At 59.5% G+C, this 24,733-nt stretch overlaps 1 protein-coding gene across 8 annotated transcripts; it reads right to left on the minus strand.

The window, feature by feature from the left end:
• Positions 1-105: 105 nt before the first annotated feature.
• Positions 106-22,935, minus strand: GGT7 (gamma-glutamyltransferase 7). 8 transcript variants are annotated; one of them, XM_062009275.1, is made up of 17 exons: positions 22,735-22,823; positions 20,411-21,808; positions 20,090-20,210; positions 19,628-19,854; positions 18,884-19,035; positions 14,333-14,447; positions 13,798-13,865; positions 13,157-13,230; positions 11,645-11,838; positions 9,556-9,643; positions 8,741-8,868; positions 8,006-8,094; positions 6,799-6,951; positions 6,164-6,281; positions 5,353-5,490; positions 3,890-3,989; positions 106-2,661 (listed from the first exon to the last, which is right to left on the minus strand). In XM_062009275.1, the coding sequence occupies exons 2-17, from the start codon at positions 20,699-20,701 to the stop codon at positions 2,498-2,500; spliced, it is 2,220 nt and encodes a 739-aa protein (XP_061865259.1). In that variant the 5' UTR covers positions 20,702-21,808; positions 22,735-22,823; the 3' UTR covers positions 106-2,497. The 8 variants fall into 8 exon arrangements, with proteins under 8 accessions (XP_061865259.1, XP_061865260.1, XP_061865258.1 ...); XM_062009276.1 differs by having other exon boundaries at positions 20,411-20,800; positions 22,735-22,817; XM_062009274.1 differs by having other exon boundaries at positions 20,411-21,821; positions 22,735-22,813.
• Positions 22,936-24,733: the final 1,798 nt, after the last annotated feature.

Raw genomic sequence — 24,733 nt, forward strand, 5'->3', positions numbered from 1 at the left:
TTTTCCTCAGCCACTTTCTGTTTTGCATTTTGAGCTCTGAGCTCCTCACCGACACTTTCACGGAAAAGTTTCAGGACAAATCATGTTTCACAGCTGTCAGACCTCTCCAGAACACAGCTCTTTATTTCCCCATGTCTGTCTCAGCTGTACAGAAGGAAAGGGTGGGTATCTCTTGGTACCTCACATTCAATTCATCACATCTCATCACAACAGATGAGCCAAGTCCCAGAGACGCTGGGCCAATGAGCAGATCAAATGTTTCTGTGTCGAATGACATCTGTGCTCTGCTGATGCCATTTTTCAATAGAGAAAATAGGAAATCAAACGCCTTCCCTCCTCTTAGCCATGACCTAAGGGCCCAGCTCCCAGCTTACAATCACTTCAAACTCTCCCTTTTTGCAGCACAGGCCACGGCCCAGCAGAGCACTCAGGAACGGGCTTTACCTTCAGATCCTGTGCACCTGCTGGGAAATTGTACCTCGGGGCACCTAAGTGCCCTTTTGAATGAAGGCCAGAGTCTTCAGCTCCCACACAAACAGCTGCCAGCATCTGAAGTGAGCTGGTGAACTCAGTTAACCAAGAGCAGTTCTGTCCTTCCAAGTGCTCTGTGACATCCCACACAAGTACCGAAGTGACGATGAGCTGGGGGCTGTGCACAGCCAACCTCCGGCCCAAGGGATGGATCCCAGGCCACAAACCCCACGTGCCCACCCCTCAGGCACAAAGTGTCACCCCTCCTGTCAAATATCAACAGATCTGCTCCAAGTCACCTCAAGCTTTACGAACGTCCCGACTTCAGGCAGTGGCCAACTGTAGTGCTGACAGAACAAACTAACAGATTTAGCACCTCTGTGGCAACAAAGGTCTGTGCTTGCCCTGTGGGCAGCGTGCTGGCACAGAAGACACCTTCCCAAAGGCAATGCTGTACTTCCCCCACCTCTCAGCTGAGGCCACTAGCACATCTGTCACAGAAATGCCCCCATGTGCCAGGCCGCTGCTGTGCTCTCCTCCTGGGGGCTGTGCCTCAGGAAGGCACAGAAGCACCTCTGTCCCTCCTCCGCAACGTCCAAGGCTCCACATAAGATGCTTTGAGAGCCTCAGCTGGCAGGGGCAGGAAGGATCAGGCCAGTTACCTGCTGTGGTGCCCCGAGTGCCCCAAAGCCTCCCACACGCTGCGGGTCCCGCGGCAGAGGGACGGGAGCGTCACAGCATGGGGCGTGTTACGGGGGCCTCAGGACAGAGGTTGGGGTGACTGCTGGAAGCATCAACTGAACAGCTCACCAGAAGCAGACACACATATATAAATGTACAGTGGCCACTACAAATGAAATCATCACACTTTAGACTGCAGAAAATGACCAAATCCCAGATTTCTTAGTGCCAGGTGTCTCTGACTTGCTGGACAAAAGAGCAGGAAACGTGCACATGTGGGTGGAGTGAGGTGGTGCAGCTGCCAGCCCTGCTTTTGTTTCCTCAGTCCCTTTCAGACAAGAAATGCAGAGTGATTCAGGTATTTTGCACTACCTGCTGTGGGCAGAAAATGATCTCAGTAGCGTCTGCTTTGTACTTTTCCTCTGGCTGAAGAACTGGTAGCAGAACACAGAGCTGAGGTGCAGGCACGGCTGGAGCAAGCAGAACATCCCAAATCTCTCCAGGTATGACAGGATCCAAGCTTTCAGAGCAGGCTGAGATAAGGCAGTGCAAGGAACACCCTGAACCCACCCGAAGCTCTCCACGTGGTTCTCAGTCCCTGCTCTGTGGATTTTTACAAGCTTGTGGAATGCTGCCAAGATGGCCTCAAAAAGCACTTAAAGAAAATTAAGCCAATTACCACTAAGCTTAAATGACCTCTGTAAGAAGACTACTGCAGGTCCACACGTTGAGAACCGCTGCTCTGCCAGTGAGTCTGCACAGGACTTGGCTTGAAACACTGACTCCTGAAACTCAAGGTATGTAGGAACGTGAGCAAAGGAACTACCAGGAGAGGCTGCAGGCTAGTAGGAATCAGCTGGCCTGCCCAGAGCATTGCAAGGGTCCCCAGCACCCCAGCTACTGGCACCTACAGACACCACAGGAGGCTGCGTTCACTGCTGGCTTACACGAGAGGCCATGGATGAACCTGGGAAGGATGAGGAGACGAAGACAACAGAATCATCACCTGCTGGTTTTCCCCTTTGCTAACATTCCTGCTCACTACAGTAAAGATGCTGGCTAGAACTGGGCTTTTGGAAAGACTGAAATGATTAGCAAGGCTCTGCCAAAAGAGAAGTGCGCTCCTCCTGTAAGGGGCTGCTTGCAGTTCAAATCATGGCAAAAGAAAAGGACCTGAGAGCATTGCCTGTGGGTGCTGCCAATGCCTCTGGTGTGGTCTGGGAGGATGCAGAAAGGCTGCTCAGCAGAGCTCCTGCCTGTGGAGGGAGAAGGGGCCTCTCCAGAACATGCACAGCACCAGGGTCCATCTGCCTGGGCCTCATCCAGCCTTGTCAGCCGGGAGCTGCTACGAGAGGGTGGCTCCGGCAGCGTCCGCGCTCCGGGGGTCCTTCAGGCCAATGATGAAGCTGCTGGTTCTCCTGGCCCCATGAACCAGGGAGACCACTTTGACTTTATCCACTTGATGGCCCCTGGCTGTGAGGAATTCAATATCTTCTTCAGGAAACTCACCTGCAGGGGTTTGAAAAGAGGAGTTTGTGACTGAAACCGCTGAGACCTTGGGTGCAAAGCTCCATTCTAAGCCTGTTGGGGTCTGTGGGGTGAAAGGGAGCTGCTTGGAGCCACCCCAGGAGCCACCTCCCAGCTCCCAGTGAGAGCCAGTGCTCTTTGGAAAAAGGAGAAAGCACATTGTTGGCACCTACTGCAGTTATTCTGCTGACAGAACACGAGGCCACACTGAAGAGCTCAGTTACAAGGAATACTGTGAACAGTTATGAATGAAGGAAGATGCAAAGCAGCTCAAACCAAATGGCAGTAAAACAGGTCACTGAATGGCAAACTTTGTGATAAGCCTTCCAACTTCCCCTTGGTGCATTCCCCTTCCAGCCATCTACCTTAGAGATGCTTGCTCTCCTGCTTTTACTATCAGCTGCTTTGTACTCTGTGTATGGATGGAAGTGCCTGAGGATGCCAAGCTGGGGATGCAGCTGGACAAAGTGAGCACACAGAAATCCCAGAGTTATTTCAGCTCTATACACTGTAGATGTGCCTTAACATGTCCCTTTGTTGATGCCAGATGTCCAGACTAACACCAGACAGGGCAAGACTTGTCCATAACCAGGACAAGAGCTGGCAGTACAGTCCCCAGGGTGTCAGCATTGGTGCAGTGTTTCCAGCTCTAAGCTACAAGCTGTTCCGTGAGCCTTGTCCCCCCCTCAGCTGGGGGACTTAAGGGACAGGGACTGCAAAGGGAAGGATCTCGTTTATGGTGAGGGTAATGCAGTGCAGAGGCCCTGCTGGCTCTCAGGGGCTGTCTGGGTGAAGCTGTGATTGCAATCCTGGTTATCTGGATACCCTCAGTGGCACCAGATGGCTACAGAGCTTGGAGGACAGGACAAGGCAGAAGCTGAGCTGGGACAGAGGGAGACTGGGGAGAAGCACCCCAAAGCACCTGATGCTGGAGGGGCCAGGGAGCAGTCCCAAGGCTGGAGGGAGAGGGCAGGGCTCTGAAAGGGCTCCAGGCTTGGAAGGAGCCAGGTTGCTGCTTTTTGCCTTCCCCAAGCCCCTCTGCACCCATGGAGGGCCCTAAAACACAGTGAGGAGCGGGGGCTGGCACACAGCGAGGGGCACACGGTGAGGGGCAGGGGCTGGCACAGGTCTGGGCAACATGCTGAGGAAACCCTCCTGCCCTGGGCACAGCAGCTGTGTGGGCTGCAGCACAGCCCGTGCCCATACTCACTGTCAACCTCCACGGTGTTGGACTGAAGCTGTGGGTGAAGCCGACCAAGTGCCAAACTCTCACTCAGATTCTTGTTCAGTGTTAAAACATTCACCAAAACCTGCAAGAGAGCAGCAGATCCTCAGCAACAAAAGTAACAGGCAGACAGGAGAAGCCAACTTCCCCAGCATCCCCTGAGTGGAGGCTGCAGCACCTGCAGATGCAGCAGCCAAAGGAGACTCTGAATCGTTTACCAAACCACGTGAGCTAACACAGGCTCCCACACACACAGAGGGCCTTGAAATAGGGCCTGGAGAGTGTTGGTGGGAAAGCAGCAGTGCCTTTTCAGGATTGCCTGGGCTTTTTGTCTCATGGCTCCTGCTAAATTAGGAGAGGTGTGTGTCTGGAATGTGATGCCATCTCTAAATATATGTGTCAGCCAAAAGCTCAGCGTGAGACTTCTCCAAGCAAAGCACGAGGAAGCCATGGTTTGCCTTAGTTTGGCTCTGAATAATGAATAATGTGAGGGGAATGGGACCCATCCTTGTGCCTTTCTCCTTAGCTGCCCATTGCTGCTGGGGATGCAGTTAGGCTATGGGCAAGTACTTCATCTCATTATAAATCATCAGCTAGGAGGAGCTGCCCAATGTAGAGCAAGTGCTGAGCAGGGAGGAATTCAGTGGGGAATGCTCTAACAGGAGTTTGTCACAGGGAAAAGGCTCAAGGGCTGCCAGGCTCCTGTAATCCTCTGAACACAATCTGCTCCTTCCTTCTCCTCATGATCACAGAGTCTCCAGGGCTGGAGGGGACCTCGAAGGCTCATCCAGTACAATCCCCCTGCCAGAAGTGGAGCACCTAGAGCAGGACACACAGGGACTCATCCAGCTGGGGTTGAATGTCCCCAGAGAAGGAGCCTCCACAGCCCATCTGGGCAGCCCCTGCCAGGGCTCCCTCACCTCAACAGGGAAGGAATTCTTCCTTGTGTCTCTTTGGAACCTCTTCTGTTGCAGCTTGTGCCCGTTGCCCCTTGTCCTGTCACTGGCCATCCCTGAGCACAGCCTGGCTCCAGCCTCCTCACACCCACCCTTGATGGATTTGTGACATGAATGAGGTCACTCCTCAGTCTCCTCCAAGCTGCAGAGCCCCAGCTCCCCCAGCCTTTCATCACAAGGGAGATGCTGCACTCCCCTCAGCATCTGTGTGGCCCTGTGCTGATCCATCAGATGAGCTTTGAACAGGTTTTAGAATGACACAAAACCTTTCCAGATTCTTTTCCTCTAAGAGTGGTGCCAGCAGGAAAAGTGGAAGAGAAGCAAACCAGCAGGTGTTACAGCTTTGAAAAATGCAATGTGAGGAACTGGGGACATCACATACTGAAGTGGTCACCCTGCAGCCACCAGTTCCACCCAGACAGGCTGTCAGGGAGCAAAGCTGGGGGAAGGTCTGCCTCAGCCTCGAGCTCACAGCCCCGACGTGACACTGACCTGGACGATGCTGCTCAGGGCTCTGTCGCCGTTGTTGGCCCCCAGGCACAGGTAGGTCCCACACAGCCCCTGGGCTGGCCTCACGATGGTGGGCAGCAGGAAGGACAGGGGCCGCTTCCCAGGCTCAACCACATTCTGCTGCAGTTGAGGGAAAAGACACAGCAAAAGGTTTCACTGAGTTGCCAGGAGCTCGGCTGGGGCTCGGGTTGCACGAGGTGACTTTGGCAGCAATGCACCTGTGTGGTTTTACAGGCTGCAGCCTCTCTGCTGTGACAATGCTCTCTGAGTTTAACAGCATCCCCCCACCCAAGCTTCAGGCTGTGGCTCTTTTACAGAAGGTACATGGGGCCATTCACCCCCTCCTGAAGTTCCAGCCCAGCAGAGTAGGATGGTTTCACCTCACGTGGCAAGAGGAAGCAACCAGGCAGCACTGGAACCCACCAGCACTGCTCCATTACTGTTTCCTTCCAAGACCTGAGGACATTTTTCTGTTACTTTTAAACCTACAGAGCAGCAATTCATAGAGTCCTTAACTGGAGCCCATGGCAAAGGAGAGCTGCTTTAAAGTGCATCTGGACTGCAGAGAAAGCAGGCAACTGAGCCATGCAGCAGGTCTGGATGAAGCTGCATCACACATGAAGCCTGCTGCTGACTCTGCTCCAGGGGCTCATGGGCTGAAAAAATGAGAGCTTTCTGCAGACTGCTGCCTCTCAGTTATCAACAGGCATTGAGCAGCCTCTCTGTTGTGGAGATGAGAATCAGATTGAAAAGAAAGGGCAAGGACAGCTGAGTTTGTCAGGTCGTTCCTTACCGGCCTGGCAACGGAGTGGTTTGTGGTTCTGTTTTGCCAGGAGAAGTCCAACATCTGGCTGTTCAGGAGGACTCCAGAGGGTGTCATGATTCCACTGCCAAAGGGACGATTCAAAGAACTGAAACAAAACAAGACAGCTCAGAAAAGGGCTCCCAGAGGTTTGTGCACAACTCAAGGCTTTCAGGGCTCCACTTTGCTGTCCCTTCTTGACTTGGCAGATGCTCTTTGGGAGCCCTTTCAGGCTGGTTAGGTGTGAGGAGTGAAAGTCTCCATGTATTTAAGGAAGCACGTGGGCAACAGCAGCTCTGTCCATCCCTGTGTTTAAGGGCTCCCCTCCAGGTCATGGCTCTGCCTCCATACCCTCAGATTTGGCCATCACCTCTTCTCCAGGGAGCAGTTTTGGGCCCATCCAGACACATTTCACTGTGAGAGGGCTGCAGGACGGCACAGGGCAGAGCAGCACCAGCTCACACAGCTCCACCCAATCCTCCCCATTGCTCCTGCTGCAGGATGAACCGGGACAGAGTCACCTCAAGCTGCTCCAGGTCTGGTCCCATCCTGTCCCGCTGACCCCGGTGTCGTCTCCCTGCTCCCATCCTCTGAGTACATATGGAGAGAAGTAGTAAATCCTTTACCTTACAACTGCAACAATGAAGTCATCAGGCCCCATGACGAGGACCTGGCTAGCAGCAGGCCCGCTCTCCATGGAGAAGTGAGGCCCGTGGAGGTCAGTAGAGAAGGACTGGGAGTCGTTAATCAGCTGGCGCAGAGAGCTGGCTTCTGATTTACTTCAGCAACGAGGCAGGGAAAGAGAAAAGCAAGCCATGAGCCTAGGAAGCTGAACATCTCTCAGTGTCTCTGTGGGGCACACTTCTGCACCAAGAGGGGTGCGAGCCCCTGTGCCAGGCTGCCCAGGGAGCTGGGGCAGTGCCCAGCCCTGGAGGGATCCCCAAGCCATGGAGCTGAGGTGCTGAGGGCTGTGGGTCAGTGCTGGGCTGGGCAGGGTGAGGGCAGGGCTGGGACTGCAGCAGCTTCAAGGGCTTTAACAAACAAATGGTTGTGTGATTCTGTGACACCTAATGGTGGTGGCCCCCCTGAGGGGTCTGGCACCAAGGCCTAGGAGATCCTTCAGTCACCCAACGGAAGGAGACGAGATGGCCCCATGTGCACACAGAGGCAACACCACGAGCCTCCCAGGCTCTATCCACAGAGGGACAGGGGTGGCACCACCCAGCTGAAGGCCAGTCCTCCAGGAGGAGGGCAAGTCAGGTCCAGCTCTGGCTACCATCCATGGCCAAAACTGGCTCTGAGGCATGAGGCTGGGCTGAAACCCCCAGCCTGGCCTCTCCTGCATGTGTGGGAATCAGAGTCACACACATTGGTAGGGTTTGGAAGGGACCTGGGAACATTGCTCAGAGATCATCTAGAAGGCAAAGTACTCCAGAGTACTTCATGTACTGCACAGGCACCAAGGCCACAGTGGGGAAGGGAGAGCCAGGAACTGCAGGTGTGGCCATGACCACCTAGATGGCCACTTGTCCAGCCTGCTGAGAAGGAACGTTTAGAGAGGTAAGGAAGTGGGAGTGACTCTCAAGATGAAGCTAGCTCTGGGAAACCTGTGTGAGGACATCCCACAACCCATCCCTAGAGCCCCACAGCACCAGCTGTGATCCTTGTGGCACAGTGAGCCCTGGCGAAGGCACCCGAGGACTGACCCTTCCTCAGTAAAACAAAGGTAGGAACCCCTCAGGTTTCCCTGTGCAATGAAAAGCGCAAATCCAGGACTGATACCCAAACCACACATCTTGCAACTGTCACAGTGCCCATCGGCCCCAGACCTACCTCACCATGTCTTCTGCAGCGTGAGCGATGGACACGTCGTGGGATGGGTCTCCCAGGTTAGTGGCCAGACTCAGGGCTATTTTTAGTGTCTAAAACAAACACATGAAAGAGAGGGAGGGAGGGAGGGAGGGAGGAAGGGAGGAAGGGAGGAAGGAAGGAAGGAAGGAAGGAAGGAAGGAAGGAAGGAAGGAAGGAAGGAAAGTATCAGGGTCTCCTGGCACATTGGTTAAAGCCTATGAAGAAAAACTTCTAAAAGCCTGGTCCTGGGTGTACTTGGATGCAACTGGCTGCCAGAGGCAAGGCTGGGCACCGAGGGCACTGGCTTGGCACGGCAGGGAGAGCTGGGAGAGCCCCCCCGCAGCCAGCAGCGTTTGTACACCATGGCAGGGGCCAGGCAGCCGCTGACCAGCTGCAGACAGTGTCACCAGTGTGCTGCTCACTTTCTATTCCCCTTCCTCAGTGGTCACCACAACAGCAGAGATCACACTGCATCCCAATGGGATGGGAAATGGGCAAAAGCCACCGTTTGTTCTTCTGGCAAAGCTCTGCCTAAGCAAGAAGGAGCTTAGCAGGCTCCAGCACCTGCACGTCCCCGAGGCAGCTGCACAGCTCAGATGCTCTGCCTGCTCCTTCTCCCCTGGCAGTGACCTACAAACACCCTCATCCAAACAAGGAATAAATAAAATCTCCTCTAGCAGCACCAGAACTTCAGCCAAATGCTGAAGCTCCTCTTACCTCTGCCATCCAGTGCAAGACATCGCCCCGGGGTCCCTGGCCCGTGATGTTAAAGCCCTCCAGGATGTTCAGCGCTGCCACCAGTGCAGGGCCGGCCTGTGGAGCTGGAGGACTGAGAACAAGGTGACCTGGGAGGGGAAGAAGAAAGGAACGAAGCTGCTTTGGCCAGAAACTGTCCGGTTATAACACTTTCCCAGGAGCTCATGTCCTTGAGGTCAGGGAAATCCTTCCAGCTTTGAGGGGAAATAACAGAAAGCAATGCCATTGGAAAAGGGTTTTCCAGAATACTCCTGTTGTGTCTGTTTCTTTGTGGCTTCCCTTCAAACAGAGAATGCTGCTGTTACATCTGAAGCTCCTGTTGGTTGCCTGGTTGGTTTCTGGACTGCAGCATGGAGGAAGGGGGGTAAAATGGGTTTGCAACCCTACAGCTCTAAGGAGAGCAAACACAGGGCTTCTAGAAAGGAAGGACATGGGAAGAGGTTTCTGCACTGCAGTGAGCCTTTCCTCCTCGTGTAGATCAACTTCGGGAAGTGTCTTCAGACACAGAACTTGGCCCACAGTCCAGCTCCCAGCTAGGCATTGCATCAGAATGCCATCAGTGACCCTCCAGGAAGAACCAGGCCCATTTCAAGGGCTGGAAACCTCCTGAATTGCCTGTGATGCTCCAGCCTCGGGAGGTAAGAGCAGGAAACTCCCTGGAGGGCTTTTCTGCAGAGGCCTCAGCACAGCTTTGGCTTGGACTCTCCTTAACTACTGCTCTGATCTCCTGCCAGGGGAAGCAAACTCCTGCCTGGAGAGCGTGGGCCAGGAGTTACCCTGATAGACGGTGTGGACAGGACTCTCCACCTTCACACTGTAATTGCTGAAGTCTTCCTCCACCAAGACTCCTCCATAGTTGTGCACCTGCAAAGGAGAGCAAAGCAGTGCAGGCTGAGACAGATGGGCCAAGGCTGGGCAAGCTGGGTAAGGCTGGGCAAGCTGGGCAAGGCTGGCCAAGCTGTCAAGGCTGGGCAGGCTGGGCAAGGTGGGCAAAGCTGGGTAAGGCTGGGCAAGCTGGGCCAAGGCTGGGCAAGGCTGGGCAAACTGGGCAAGCTGGGACAAGCCTGGGCAAGGCTGGGCAAGCTGGCCAAGGCTGGGCAAACTGGGCCAAGGCTGGGCAAGGCTGGCCAAGCCTGGGTAAGGCTGAGCAAGCTGGGCAAGCCTGGGCAGGCTGGGCAAGGCTGGGCAAGGTGGGCAAAGCTGGGCTAAAAGCTGGGCAGGCTGGGCCATGTCTGGGCAAGCTGGGCAAGGCTGGGAAAGCTGGGCAGGATGGGTAAGCTGGGCTAAGGCTGGGTAAACTGGGCTAAGGCTGGGTAAACTGGGCTAAGGCTGGGTAAGCTGGTTAGTCACATGCTGCAGACACCACCTCAGATTCCCCACTTTTTTGCATCTGTGCCTTCCCACCACAGGATGGAAACAAAGAGAAGGGTGTTTGGGAGCTTTCCTTGATTTCACCACACTGACACCCACCCTCCCTTTGCTGGAAAACAATAAATGCTGCTGGAAGCCAGAGCTTTGCTCTGCTCTGCGACCCAAGCTGGAGCTGCACACCTGAGCCCAGAGCTTGCCAGAGCTGTGGCATTGCAGCCCTGGGCCTTGCTCCTCCACAGAGAGCCTGTGCCCCTCTGCAGCAGCTCCCATGGCAGGAGTGGGCTGGGAACACAGGGTTTAGCTGTGGGAGTGCACCACAAGCTTGAGACTTTCCTGTTCCTTGCTCTCCTGAACCCCAATGGCAGGGAAGAATGGTGCCACCAACCACCCTGAATGCAGCTACACCAAAGCTCTGACGGGTTTTTCCACCAGAACAACAACTTTGTTGTTGCTGCTGTTTTTTTCCAGAGTACTTCTAACAACAGGATTTAAACTAGGGCAACCCTGTGTGGGGCCAGGCCCCTCTGAGCCTCTGCTCCAAGCCTCACAGCTTTGACCTTTAAACCATCTTCCTGGAGTCTCTGTCTTACAGTCCCATTAACAACAAAAACTTGCTTCTCAACAGGGAGGAACCTCTCACTAAGGGGAAAAGGGGGTTGTCACCAATACCAACATGAGGTCTTGAAATGTAAATAGCTTTTCCTTCACAAAACTAGTCTCTTGGTTACAGAGGCAATGGAGGCTTCACAGCAGCACGAGCATGAGCCAGCAACGTGCCCTCGTGGCCAAGGCCAATGGCAGCCTGGGCTGCATGAGAAGGGCTGTGGGCAACAGGTCAGAGAGGTTCTGCTCCCCCTCCTCTGCCCTCGTGAGTCCACATCTGGGATATTGCCTCCAGTTCTGGGCCCCTCAGTTCCAGAAGCACAGGGAGCTGCTGGAGAGAGTTCAGCACAGGGACACAGAGATGCTGAAGGGAGTGGAGCAGCTCCCTTGTGATGAAAGGCTGAGGGAGCTGGGGCTCTGCAGCTTGGAGGAGACGGAGGGGTGACCTCATTCATGTCACAAATCCATCAAGGGTGGGTGTGAGGAGGCTGGAGCCAGGCTGTGCTCAGGGATGGCCAGGGACAGGACAAGGGGCAACGGGCACAAGTTGGGACAGAAGAGGTGCCAAAGAGACACAAGGAAGAATTCCTTCCCTGTTGAGGTGAGGGAGCCCTGGCAGGAGCTGCCCAGATGGGCTGTGGAGGCTCCTTCTCTGGAGACATTCAACCCCAGCTGGATGAGTCCCTGTGTGCCCTGCTCTAGGTGGTGCTGCTCTGGCAGGGGGTTGCACTGGATGAGCTTTGCAGATCCCTTCCAGCCCTGGAGACTCTGTGATTCAGTTCTGGGGGCTGTGGGAGTGACCTGTGTGTCACTGCAGTGACAGGGGCAGGAAAAGGAGGCTCCAGGCATCTGTCCCCGGGCTGCAGCAGGGGCAGGACACAGCTCACTCACCTCAGAGACGATCTCCTGGCTCAGGTTCCCGCTGTAGAAGGCCGAGGGCCCGTCCGTGCCCAGGAGCGCCAGGACGGCCGCGAGGTCGGGGCGCCGGAGCAGGGAGCCGGGGGCCGGGGGCTGCCCGGCCGGGAGGAACCGCTCCCGCAGCCGCCTCGAGGGGTTCCGCTGCCGCAGCTCCCCCACGGCACGAGCTGCGGGCCACACGCGGCGCCGTCACACAGCCAGCGCCCACCCGCGGCGGCCTCTCGCCCTGCCTCAGCACAGCGGCCCGCGGCCGTGCTGGGAGGGGACCCCAAAGCACCGCCAAGGAACCCCAAAGATCCCCAAAGCACCCCAAAGCAACACCAAGGAACCCCAAAGCACCCCAAAGCAACGCCAAAGAACCCCCAAAGCACCCAAAGCACCCAAAGCAATGCCAAAGAACCCCCAAAGCACCCCAAAGCAACGCCAAAGAACCCCCAAAGCACCCCAAAGAATCCCCAAAGCACCCCAAAGCAATGCCAAAGAACCCCCAAAGCACCCCAAAGAATCCCCAAAGCACCCCAAAGCAATGCCAAAGAACCCCAAAGCACCCCAAAGAAATGCCAAAGAACCCCCAAAGCACCCAAAGCAATGCCAAAGAACCCCCAAAGCACCCAAAGCAATGCCAAAGAACCCCAAAGATCCCCAAAGCACCCCAAAGCAATGCCAAAGAACCCCCAAAGCACCCCAAAGCAATGCCAAAGAACCCCAAAACACCCCAAAGCAATGCCAAGGAACCCCAAAACACCCCAAAGCAATGCCAAGGAACCCCAAAGATCCCCAAAGCACCCCAAAGCAACACCAAGGAACCCCAAAACACCCCAAAGCAATGCCAAAGAACCCCAAAGCACCCAAAGCAATGCCAAAGAACCCCCAAAGCACCCCAAAGCACCCAAAGCAGTGCCAAAGAACCCCCAAAGCACTCAAAGCAATGCCAAAGAACCCCCAAAGCAATGCCAAAGAACCCCAAAGCACCCCAAAGAAACCCCAAAGCAACGTCAAAGAATCCCCAAAGCACCCCAAAGCAACACCAAAGAACCTCCAAAGCACCCCAAAGAAACCTCAAAGAAACTCCCCAAAAAGCCAAAGAAACGAAAAAAACCCCAACAAACCCCAAAGAACCCCAAAAGAATCCCAAAGAAACCCCACACACCCCAAAGAACCTCAAAGAACTCCCAAAGAACCGCCAAAGAAACCCCAGACACCCCAAAGAAACTCCCAAAAACCCCAGAGAAGCCTCAAAGAACCAAAAAAAAACCCAAAGAACCCCCAAAGAAACACCAAAAAACCCCAAAGAACCCCAGAGCCTTCCCCTGGCCTGGGCTGCTCAACCCATCCCTGCCCGCCCTGGGAAGGGCTCCTGTTGTGCAGCCCCACCATGCTCACCCCTCATCACCCAGCTCCCAGCACCACCCCTCTCCAGGTCCACTCCCCATGCACGAGCCCCTGCTCTGTGCTGAGCAGCACCCTGAGCTCCCGGCTGCTCACCCAGCTCGTGTGTGACATTAAACCCGTCCCGGGCGACAGCAGCCACCAGCCCCAGCAGCTGCGACCACGGGAGCCTGCCAGAGGAGAAGGGATGAGAAACGAGCCCTGGAGGAGTGCAGCAGGGCAGGGTGCTGGGCAGGGTGCTGGGCAGGGTGCTGGGCAGGGTGCTGACAGCTCAGGCTGTGGGGCCAGCACTGGCCAGAGCAAGCAACTGAGCTCTCAGGGTGTTTCCCCTCCAGGTCACCTCAGCGCTCCCTGATGTGCACCACAGAGGAAGGTCAGGGTGGGCACAGGGGAAGGGGCATCTCTGGAGCAAAATCCACCAGCAGACCCCAGCCCTGAGTCCCTCAGATCCCCCCTCCCCGTCCCACCAGCACAGCCACAGGGCTCAGCTAAAGAGAGAATGGAAACACACAGACGTGCACAAAGACGTGCTGTGTCTGTCTCTAGGAGAGTATTTACTGCCCATCCTGTCAGCCAAATCCACTCTGCAGAAAGCCTGACTAGGCTCAACTCTTTCTCTCCTTAAATGAAGTCCCAAAAGCCACACAGAGTTTTCAACACGAGCCCCCAGCAGCCCTTAGCTGCAGGTTGGGAAGGTGGCCTGACGACAGCCCAGCGGCACCAGCCCCGTGCCTTACCTGCCCTGCAGCTGGTGTGCCTGGTGCATCCCCTGGATCATGCCTGGCACCCCCACCAGCAGACCTGGCTGCAAAACAGAGGGACAGAGAGTGATCTCCTTCCCGTGAGGTCCCCAGAGCCGAGCCAGGGAGGCGGCCGCATGGCCTCTGGGAGGGGGAACACCTCTGCAGCCCCGTGGGAAACAAAACCCCACGAGGGAACAAAAGCTTTTGGAAAGAAAGGCAAATTCAGTCCTGGTCTCCACCCAGTTTGGGCAGGAGAAACAACTCAGGATGACTGGGATTGTGCTCCTTGTAAGACCCTTCTGCCCACCCCCCACTGCCAGAGGGACGTGCCTCTGCTCCCCCGGCCCCGCAGCTCCAGCCGTTCTGGGGCTGCCAAGGGAGTACCTTCCCTGGACTGCCCAGAACCCCCAGCGTGGGAGAGGCCTCCTGTGACCCCGCTGGGCACTCCCCTCAGCCCAAGAGTTGCAGGAGAGGAGATCTCAGCCAGCCACAGCCCTCGAGGGGTCGGCTGTGGGGCGCTGGTGCTCACCTTGGTGTCCACGTGCAGGTCTCCGTCCAGTGGGACGCCCAGAGGAGCCACCTCACGGAAGTCGATCACCCAGCTCCTGTTCTTGCGGATGTCATGGACCAGCATCACCCCACCCCTGCAGCCAGACGGGGTCACAGCGGTGGGACAGGGCATGGGGCAGGTCCCCAGGCTCAGCAGTGGCAGCCTCCACGCTGGGCCTGCAGCCAGGCCAGGGAGCCCCTCCCAGCCTGCCCAGAGGGGCACGGGCTCTGCTCCAGCCTGCCCAGAGGGGCACGGGCTCTGTTCTGCTCCAGCCTGCCCAGAGGGGCACGGGCTCTGTTCTGCTCCAGCCTGCCCAGAGGGGCACGGGCTCTGTTCTACTCCAGCCTGGCCAGAGGGGCACGGGCTCTGTTCTGCTCCAGCCTGCCCAGAGGGGCACGGGCTCTGTTCTGCTCCAGCCTGGCCAGAGGGGCACAGGCTCTGCTCTGCTCCAGCCTGGCCAGAGAGGCACAGGCTCTGCTCTGCTCCAGCCTGCCCAGAGGGGCACGGGCTCTGTTCTGCTCCAGCCTGGCCAGAGGGGCACGGGCTCTGTTCTGCTGCCAGCCTGCCCAGAGGGGCACAGGCTCTGCTCTGCTCCAGCCTGGCCAGAGGGGCACGGGCTCTGTTCTGCTCCAGCCTGGCCAGAGAGGCACAGGCTCTGTTCTGCTCCAACCTGCCCAAGAGGGGCACGGGCTCTGTTCTGCTCCAGCCTGGCCAGAGAGGCACGGGCTCTGCTCTGCTCCAGCCTGGCCAGAGGGGCACAGGCTCTGCTCTGCTCCAGCCTGGCCAGAGGGGCACGGGCTCTGTTCTGCTCCAGCCTGGCCAGAGAGGCACAGGCTCTGTTCTGCTCCAGCCTGGCCGGAGGGGCACAGGCTCTGTTCTGCTCCAGCCTGCCCAGAGGGGCACGGGCTCTGTTCTGCTCCAGCCTGCCCAGAGGGGCACAGGCTCTGCTCTGCTCCAGCCTGGCCAGAGGGGCACAGGCTCTGTTCTGCTCCAGCCTGGCCAGAGGGGCACAGGCTCTGTTCTGCTCCAGCCTGCCCAGAGGGGCACGGGCTCTGTTCTGCTCCAGCCTGGCCAGAGGGGCACGGGCTCTGTTCTGCTCCAGCCTGCCCAGAGGGGCACGGGCTCTGTTCTGCTCCAGCCTGCCCAGAGAGGCACGGGCTCTGTTCTGCTCCAGCCTGCCCAGAGGGGCACGGGCTCTGTTCTGCTCCAGCCTGGCCAGAGGGGCACGGGCTCTGTTCTGCTCCAGCCTGCCCAGAGGGGCACGGGCTCTGTTCTGCTCCAGCCTGCCCAGAGGGGCACGGGCTCTGCTCTGCTCCAGCCTGGCCAGAGGGGCACAGGCTCTGCTCTGCTCCAGCCTGGCCAGAGGGGCACGGGCTCTGTTCTGCTCCAGCCTGGCCAGAGAGGCACAGGCTCTGTTCTGCTCCAGCCTGCCCAGAGGGGCACGGGCTCTGTTCTGCTCCAGCCTGGCCAGAGAGGCACGGGCTCTGCTCTGCTCCAGCCTGGCCAGAGGGGCACAGGCTCTGCTCTGCTCCAGCCTGGCCAGAGGGGCACGGGCTCTGTTCTGCTCCAGCCTGGCCAGAGAGGCACAGGCTCTGCTCTGCTCCAGCCTGCCCAGAGGGGCACGGGCTCTGTTCTGCTCCAGCCTGGCCAGAGGGGCACGGGCTCTGTTCTGCTCCAGCCTGCCCAGAGGGGCACGGGCTCTGTTCTGCTCCAGCCTGGCCAGAGGGGCACGGGCTCTGTTCTGCTCCAGCCTGCCCAGAGGGGCACGGGCTCTACTCTGCTCCAGCCTGGCCAGAGGGGCACGGGCTCTGTTCTGCTCCAGCCTGCCCAGAGGGGCACGGGCTCTGTTCTGCTGCCAGCCTGGCCAGAGGGGCACAGGCTCTGCTCTGCTCCAGCCTGGCCAGAGGGGCACGGGCTCTGTTCTGCTCCAGCCTGGCCAGAGGGGCACAGGCTCTGCTCTGCTCCAGCCTGGCCAGAGAGGCACAGGCTCTGCTCTGCTCCAGCCTGCCCAGAGGGGCACGGGCTCTGTTCTGCTCCAGCCTGGCCAGAGGGGCACGGGCTCTGTTCCGCTGCCAGCCTGCCCAGAGGGGCACGGGCTCTGTTCTGCTCCAGCCTGGCCAGAGGGGCACGGGCTCTGTTCTGCTCCAGCCTGGCCAGAGGGGCACGGGCTCTGTTCCGCTGCCAGCCTGCCCAGAGGGGCACGGGCTCTGTTCTGCTCCAGCCTGGCCAGAGGGGCACGGGCTCTGTTCTGCTGTCAGCCTGCCCAGAGGGGCACGGGCTCTGTTCTGCTCCAGCCTGGCCAGAGGGGCACGGGCTCTGTTCTGCTGTCAGCCTGCCCAGAGGGGCACAGGCTCTGTTCTGCTCCAGCCTGCCCAGAGGGGCACGGGCTCTGTTCTGCTCCAGCCTGCCCAGAGGGGCACGGGCTCTGTTCTGCTCCAGCCTGGCCAGAGGGGCACGGGCTCTGTTCTGCTCCAGTCTGGCCAGAGAGGCACAGGCTCTGCTCTGCTCCAGCCTGGCCAGAGGGGCACAAGCTCTGCTCTGCTCCAGCCTGCCCAGAGGGGCACGGGCTCTGTTCTGCTCCAGCCTGCCCAGAGGGGCACGGGCTCTGTTCTGCTCCAGCCTGGCCAGAGGGGCACGGGCTCTGTTCTGCTCCAGCCTGCCCAGAGGGGCACGGGCTCTGTTCTGCTCCAGCCTGCCCAGAGGGGCACGGGCTCTGTTCTGCTCCAGCCTGCCCAGAGGGGCACAAGCTCTGCTCTGCTCCAGCCTGCCCAGAGGGGCACGGGCTCTGTTCTGCTCCAGCCTGCCCAGAGGGGCACAGGCTCTGCTCTGCTCCAGCCTGGCCAGAGGGGCACGGGCTCTGTTCTGCTCCAGCCTGGCCAGAGAGGCACAGGCTCTGTTCTGCTCCAGCCTGCCCAGAGGGGCACGGGCTCTGTTCTGCTCCAGCCTGGCCAGAGGGGCACGGGCTCTGTTCTGCTCCAGCCTGCCCAGAGGGGCACGGGCTCTGTTCTGCTCCAGCCTGGCCAGAGGGGCACGGGCTCTGTTCTGCTCCAGCCTGCCCAGAGGGGCACGGGCTCTACTCTGCTCCAGCCTGGCCAGAGGGGCACGGGCTCTGTTCTGCTCCAGCCTGCCCAGAGGGGCACGGGCTCTGTTCCGCTGCCAGCCTGGCCAGAGGGGCACAGGCTCTGTTCTGCTCCAGCCTGGCCAGAGGGGCACGGGCTCTGTTCTGCTCCAGCCTGCCCAGAGGGGCACGGGCTCTGTTCTGCTGCCAGCCTGCCCAGAGAGGCACGGGCTCTGTTCTGCTCCAGCCTGGCCAGAGGGGCACGGGCTCTGTTCTGCTCCAGCCTGGCCAGAGGGGCACGGGCTCTGCTCTGCTCCAGCCTGGCCAGAGGGACACAGGCTCTGTTCTGCTCCAGCCTGGCCAGAGGGGCACGGGCTCTGTTCTGCTCCAGCCTGCCCAGAGGGGCACGGGCTCTGTTCTGCTGCTAGCCTGCCCAGAGAGGCACGGGCTCTGTTCTGCTCCAGCCTGGCCAGAGGGGCACAGGCTCTGTTCTGCTCCAGCCTGCCCAGAGGGGCACAGGCTCTGTTCTGCTCCAGCCTGGCCAGAGGGGCACGGGCTCTGTTCTGCTGCCAGCCTGCCCAGAGGGGCACGGGCTCTGTTCTGCTCCAGCCTGGCCAGAGGGGCACAGGCTCTGTTCCGCTCCAGCCTGGCCAAAGGGGCACAGGCTCTGTTCTGCTCCAGCCTGGCCAGAGGGGCACGGGCTCTGTTCTGCTCCAGCCTGGCCAGAGGGGCACAGGCTCTGCTCTGCTCCAGCCTGGCCAGAGGGGCACAGGCTCTGCTCTGCTCCAGCCTGGCCAGAGGGGCACAGGCTCTGTTCTGCTCCAGCCTGCCCAGAGGGGCACGGGCTCTGTTCTGCTCCAGCCTGGCCAGAGGGGCACAGGCTCTGCTCTGCTCCAGCCTGCCCAGAGGGACACGGGCTCTGTTCTGCTCCAGCCTGGCCAGAGGGGCACGGGCTCTGCTCTGCTCCAGCCTGGCCAGAGGGACACGGGCTCTGTTCCGCTGCCAGCCCAGCATCTGTCAGGATTTCCTCTCTAATCCCAGGGTTTTGCTGCCAGCAGAGAGCCGGGGTGCAGCCTGGGGAAGCTCTCAGGTGGCTGTGCCTTACGCAATGCTCCCAGAGCTCCTGCAGCGTCGACACCCCGTGCTGGTACGAGGGCTGTGAGGAGACCATCCCTCATGCCACGGCTCCCCCAGCCACTGCCCGGGCCTGGCTGGCACCTCAGCCCCTGTGCTGCAGGAGCAGAGCCCACGGAGCCCCTGGCTGAGCGCAGGGTGTTGTAAGAGCCTGGCACACCCAGAGAGGGGCTCGGCAGCCTGCGGGCGCTCTGCCTGCACTGTGGGGCCCGAGGCTGCTGTGCTTTTGGCAGATGCCACGGCAGAGGCAGCCCCTGGGACTGGGGCTACCGTGAAGACACGTCTCAGGGGGGAAAGCACCCACTTGAGGACAGCTGCTGACAGTCATGGACACTCACCCACCGATCCCCGAGGTGTGGGGGTGGACGATGCCGGCGCACAGGGCCGAGGCGACGGCCGCGTCCACCGAGGAGCCGCCCTGGCCCAGCACCTGCAGGCCCAGCGCCGTGCAGCGCCCGGCGTCCGTCACCACGGCACCGAGGGGCAGCACCTGGGGGACACCACACAGGGAGCTGCTGAGACGGGCCAGGGCAGGGCTACCGAGACGCTGAGGGCGTGGAATGTGTGTGTGGGGAGGAAAGGCTGCAGCCCTGTTCAGCCTGGAGAGGAGAAGCCTGAGCTCAGGGGCACCTCAGCAATCGATCCCTAAAGGTGGGTGTCAGCAGGATGGGGACAGTGTTTGTTGTGTGGTGGCCAGTGACAGGACAAGGGGTAATGGGCACAAACTGGAACATAGGAAGTGCCCCTGGCACAAGGAGCAACTCCTTTGGTGCTGAGGTGAGGGAGCCCTGGCCCAGGCTGCCCAGGGAGCATGTGGAGGCTCCTTCTCAGGAGGTTTCCAAACCCACCAGGACATGTTCCTGTGCCCCCTGAGCCAGGGGAACCTGCTTTGGCAGGGGCTGCGGCTGGAGCAGCTCTGCAGGGCCCTGCCCATCCCCACCATGCTGTGACTGTGAATCACACTCAGCACACAGGGGCTCGCTGGCACCCACCCTGTCATGCTCCCACCCAAAGGGGAAGTTATGGACTTTCTGCTATTTTCAGAGCCACATCCCAACTGCAAAGCTGCTGCTTCACCTCACCTGAGGGTCCCCAAAATAGATCTGCATGACGAGGGCCACGGTGACGCCGGTGGCGAAGGTGAGGCAGGCGGTGATGATGACAGTCAGCCCGTCCTGGCGGCAGCTGCAGTCCCCAGAGAAAGGGTCCTTGCTGGTCTCCCGCAGCGGGGACACGTCCTGGCTGCCCATCTCTGAGGAGGACGAGGGCAGGCGCTGCAGCCGCGCCGACTTCAGGAAGGAGTCTGGGTCTTTGTGGGCAGCGGGGAGGAAACAAGTGTTAGTTATTGAGCAACACGAGGCTCCAATTGCAGTGTTTACCCAGCGCGGGGCCCGTCCAGCCAGGGCATTGCCTTCCCTATTGATCCCAGCTCGCAAGGGATTTGCTGCCTCAGATGCTGCTTTTGCTCATCTTTTACTGATCCCTTCTTTTAGCTCTAGTTATTCCACACTGACTTCCCTGGAGATTAAGAGGGGCAGAAAAACCTGGTTTTTGCTGCATTTCAGTCCATTTGGTCTTCAGGGATGGGCCCACAGTTACTGCTCCACTGGGAGGGGTTCTTACCACAGCACTGGCCTGCACACGGGCCTCTGAAATGCAACGGGACTGAAGAAGAGGAAATTAAGATGTAAAAAACAAAAATACTCCAGCAGCCTTATTTGGAGCTAAAGCAGCAGATCAGAGGTGAAGCAAAGCGCGCGGCCTAGGCACAGGAGACAGCTCTCCAGCAGCACGGCAAAGTGGGGGCACAGAGGAGGCAAAGTGAGAGCAGAGAGGAGGCAAAGTGAGGGCAGAGAGGAGCAAACCTGCATGCCCAGGCCTCGGGGCTCTGCATTCTCTCTTCCCCAGCAGCCGAGGCCCCGTGGGATCAGGCGACTCGCCGAGCACCCAGCTCCACGATGGCCCCTGCAGCAGGGCAAGGCTGAGCTGGGCACCCCCAGCCAGCAAACCACGCTCAGCAGGATGGCAAAGTCTCTCTTGTGCTCTGAGAGGTGCCTCGAATCTCTGCCCGTGTCAGGCGCTGCCCGGCAGCGGGGAGGACGTGGGCTGAGAGTGCCGGGCACACGGGGCTGCCGTGGCCCTGGGGACGTGCCCATCCCCGATGGGCACCAAATGAGACCAAGTGGCCCATCCAGAGCTCCTGGATGAAGTTTCTGGAGTGCTGGGGTGGGGCTGTGCTGCCCCAGGCATCAGTGCTGCAAAAAAGAGGAGACTCAGATGGAAAAGATGAGATGAAGAAGCTTCTCCCTCCACACAGGGGACAACTCCCGGGTTTGGGGTATGAGAGGGGGCTGAGCAGGAAAGCCTACAGCCCTCATTGTCCCACTGCACCTCCCCATCTGTCCCACAGGCAGCATCCCCCTGGCACTACCAGCCCCGTCCCCGTGGGACGTCAGAGACCTCCTGGGGTGGTTTTAACCTGCACCAGCTGGGAATTGCTCAGCTTTGCCAGCCTGTGCCTGGGAGCGGGCACAGCCCCTCACCGCACCTCCGGCCCGAGCAGCCAGGCCTGGGGGAAGGCAATGGGCTGGGGGCCTGCTGGTGGGGGCCACGACTGGCCTGGCAGGGGATGCCCCTGGGCAGGGATGTCACCACAGCCCCTGGCACCCTGTAGAGAGGAAACAGAGAGGAGCGAGCTGCGCTCCTCTGCCCGGCCTCTTCACGCCACGGTCCTTGGGCTCTGCTCCGGTAGCGCTGGCACAGACCAGCCCATCACGAGGCGACACGAACACCCCAGCAGCACCACAGGAGACGACAGGCCATGGCCCTCCAGGGTGGCTTCTCCCACCCCAGAGAAGCCCCTTTGTTCTCCACCACAGAATCCCCCACGGCCTTGGGCAAGTCCCGTAGCGTTTGTGACCACTGGTGCTGCCTGGGGACAGCAGGGCTGTGTTTTGGGGTCAGGAGGCCTGGAGGGGGTCAGTTGGGAGCACAGAGGGCAAGGAGCAGCCTGTGAGGCTCACACACAGGGGTCCATCCCACCATCAATGTCCCAGCTTCAAAGAGAAGCCACCAAACCCTACTTGGCTTCCACGAGGGCCATGAAGGAGACATGGCTTCACAGGGAACAAGCACTGCAGGGACACAGAGTCACCTCAGCTGCTGCAGAGGGGACGGCGGAGGCTGGAGCTGCTCACGGCAAGGGATCCTTCCGTAATGGGGTCTGTCCCCAGCACCAACTGCACAACACAGGCTTCCTCCTTCTAAAGAGATGTCCTGGGTGGTAGGAACTAAAGGTGTGTGCGCGCCCTCCCTGCCAGTCTGCCGGGCGTGGGGAGGCACAGACGGCTCCTGCAGCACACACAGTGCCGGGGCAGTGTGGAGCAGGGCAGCAGCTCCTCCCGTCTCCCCAGGCAGACCCAGACCCCAAACCCGCACGGACGAGCCCGCACCGACCCCCGCTCGCGCTCTGCGGGTCGGACGAGGCGCCTCGGAGGACTGCGCGGGACGGCTCCGTCCCAACGGCGTGGGACGGGACCTGCAGCCGGCGGCCACGGCAGGACGGAGCCGAGGACAAGGGGCACGGGGAGATGCTCCAACAGGGCTCCGGGGCTGGCGGGGCAGCCGAATGCGTGGGGCAGGGTATGATAGGGGACAGCGCTACGAAGCAGCCCCAGGGGTGAAGGGCAACGCTGCCCAGAGAAACGGGACATGGCAGAGGAAAACGTTTCTCTGAAGTATTAAGAAAGAAGCGATCAATTACAAACAGGCCAAGGGCTTTCTGGGGAGCCCGAGGGCCACCTGACTTTATTACAGCTGCGCAGCCGGGACCGAGCTCCCTCCCCAGCGCCGGGGCCGCCGGGGGCTGTGGGGCCGGGGCTGCGGGCGGAGCGGGGGCTGCGGGGCCGGGGCCGGGGCTGCGGGCGGAGCGGGGGCTGCGGGGCCGGGGCTGCGGGCGGAGCGGGGGCTGCGGGGCCGGGGCCGGGGCTGCGGGCGGAGCGGGGGCTGCGGGGCCGGGGCTGGGGCTGCGGGCGGAGCGGGGGCTGCGGGGCCGGGGCTGGGGCTGCGGGCGGAGCGGGGGCTGCGGGGCTGGGGCTGCGGGCGGAGCGGGGGCTGCGGGGCCGGGGCTGGGGCTGCGGGCGGAGCGGGGGCTGCGGGGCCGCGGGCGGGCTCGGCCGCCGCCGCTCACCCGTGTCCTGCTCGCCCAGGAACGCGTCCTCCTCCTTCCGTGCGCGGAGGCCGCCCTCGGCCGCGCCGCCCGCCTCCTCCTCGGGCAGCCGCGGGAAGCTGGTGATGCTCATGTAGTCCACGGGCGAGCTGGCGGCCAGGGCCCGCTGCCGGCCTCCTCCTGCCCCCGCCTCCGCCGGCCCCGGCACCGCCATCGCTGCGGCCGGAAGGGGCCGGGCCGTGGCGGGGAGGAGCCGCGTCCCGGGCTCGCTCCGCCCCGGCCCCGCCGGCGGCTGCGTCCGAGGCTTCTCGGGCCCGTCTGCAGAGGCTGGCGGTTCCCAAGCGCCGGCGCGTCTGGAAGCGCACAGCAGAAGGCGCTCACGCGTCGGACAGCGGGGCCCGGTGCCGCGGCTGCGCGGGGCAGACACACACTTGCCTTCACCTCCTTAGAGCGTGGGTCTGAGCATTAGCCGCTACTCCCACGACAAATGCTTCAGCCTGCAGCTCCAGAGCCCTCAGAATCCCAAAGAGCTGCCGGCTCGGGTGTTTGCCAAAAATCAACCTCTTAAAGGAATCCCACACTCGTTGTACAAAATTTCAAAGACCAGAAGATGGAGAAGCTGCACAGTGCATTATCCAGGTGACCTTTATTAGAACATTTCAAGTATACAATGATCTTAGTGATGGCTGCGAGCAGCTAAGATGCAAACAGATGCCAGGAGGAAAGCGTGAGCTAGAACTAGGAGGCTACTGTGGGAAATTAATGCTTTCTGCTGAAAGGAGAGGAAAAGAAAGGATCAGGCTAAAAGTCTGAGCAAGTTTGGGGATGGGGAGGAGAAAATTTGGAAGTTTTTATCTGAGATCACTTGCTTAAGTTGGCAACTCACAAGCAGCAGCAGCTGTCTGCTATTGCACCCTTCCCTCGGAGCATCCCAAGGGCCAGGTTTGGTTTTTGCACTGAGACCAGGCAGCATTGTCCCTGGCCAGGACCAGGCCAGTGTGTGGCTCTGGAGCCCTGCCTCAGCACTGGAGGGATTTACATCCCTGGCTCAGCACGTGAGAGCCAGGCTGTGGGACATCCCCCAGCCAGGAAGCAACGCAGACTGTCAGCAAGAGCACACTGTCAGCTCCTCACTGTAAGGCAGCTTTAGGTCAGGACTCCTTCTGGGTGCCTGAGCTGTTGTGTAAAAAAGCAAGGACCACGTGGTACCAAGACTACAAGGTCCTCTGACAGTAACAAGGACTGTGCGTGTTTCCCAAGAGCTGTTTCTGAAAGACACATCCTTAAAAATACGTCCAAGGAGAGTCTCCCCCACTGCTGCAGTAAAGAAGCAGGACTGGAGAGGGATGGAGCCAGGCAGGGATGAGCTCACAGAAAGCACCTCACACCCCAGAGGCTTACACTTGGCCTGATTGGCAAGTTAGTAATTCTGCATTTAATAGCTGCCTCAGTTGTGTCTTAGTCCCCTGCATTTCTTAACAAGGAGCAATGGATTCAAGAGCTCAAAAAACCCAAGGATTTGAATGCACAACATTTAAAAGGGTCTCTCCAGAAGGCTACTAAGCTCTGAGGTATGTGGTGGCAACTCAGTAGTCAGCCCAGCCAAACACAGCGAGGTTTCTAAGCCTCCTGCACACACCTTCCTTAACCAAAGCAATCACAGTTCTTTCTGGGAAAATTGCTTATAAACCTTTATTCAGCAAAGACCATTTAAAAAGTGTGGTCAAGAACTGATGGGCAAATGAAACAACAAGTATGAGACACGGCAAGAACGCAGCCTGCTCAATCAGGTCAGCCCTGCCTCCTGCAAAGCCACACTAAGGACAGCCACTCAGCTCCTACCCAGGGGCTGCAGCACAGCACCTTCCTCCCACCTACCCTACAGCTGCCTCGGGAAGGTGTGTCTGAGGGGCCATGGTGGAAGACAAGTGAGGATTTAATGGGAGGTTTCAATCTGAAGGGCATACACACATTAACAGATTCAAACCTTCAGCACACAGGTCTGTGAGAGTTACTGGCT

This window comes from Colius striatus, chromosome 16, assembly GCF_028858725.1.
Source record: "Colius striatus isolate bColStr4 chromosome 16, bColStr4.1.hap1, whole genome shotgun sequence".
In the NCBI taxonomy this organism is placed as follows: domain Eukaryota; kingdom Metazoa; phylum Chordata; class Aves; order Coliiformes; family Coliidae; genus Colius; species Colius striatus.

Coding starts and splice junctions, on each gene's coding strand:
- GGT7 (XM_062009275.1), bottom strand. CDS start 20,701: ATGGGCACGTCCCCAGGGCCACGGCAGCCCCGTGTGCCCGGCACTCTC. Junction 13,231..13,797: donor GCACACCAGCTGCAGGGCAG/GTAAGGCACGGG, acceptor CTCCTCTGGCAG/GCTCCCGTGGTCGCAGCTGC. Junction 2,662..3,889: donor CAACACCGTGGAGGTTGACA/GTGAGTATGGGC, acceptor AAACCCCTGCAG/GTGAGTTTCCTGAAGAAGAT.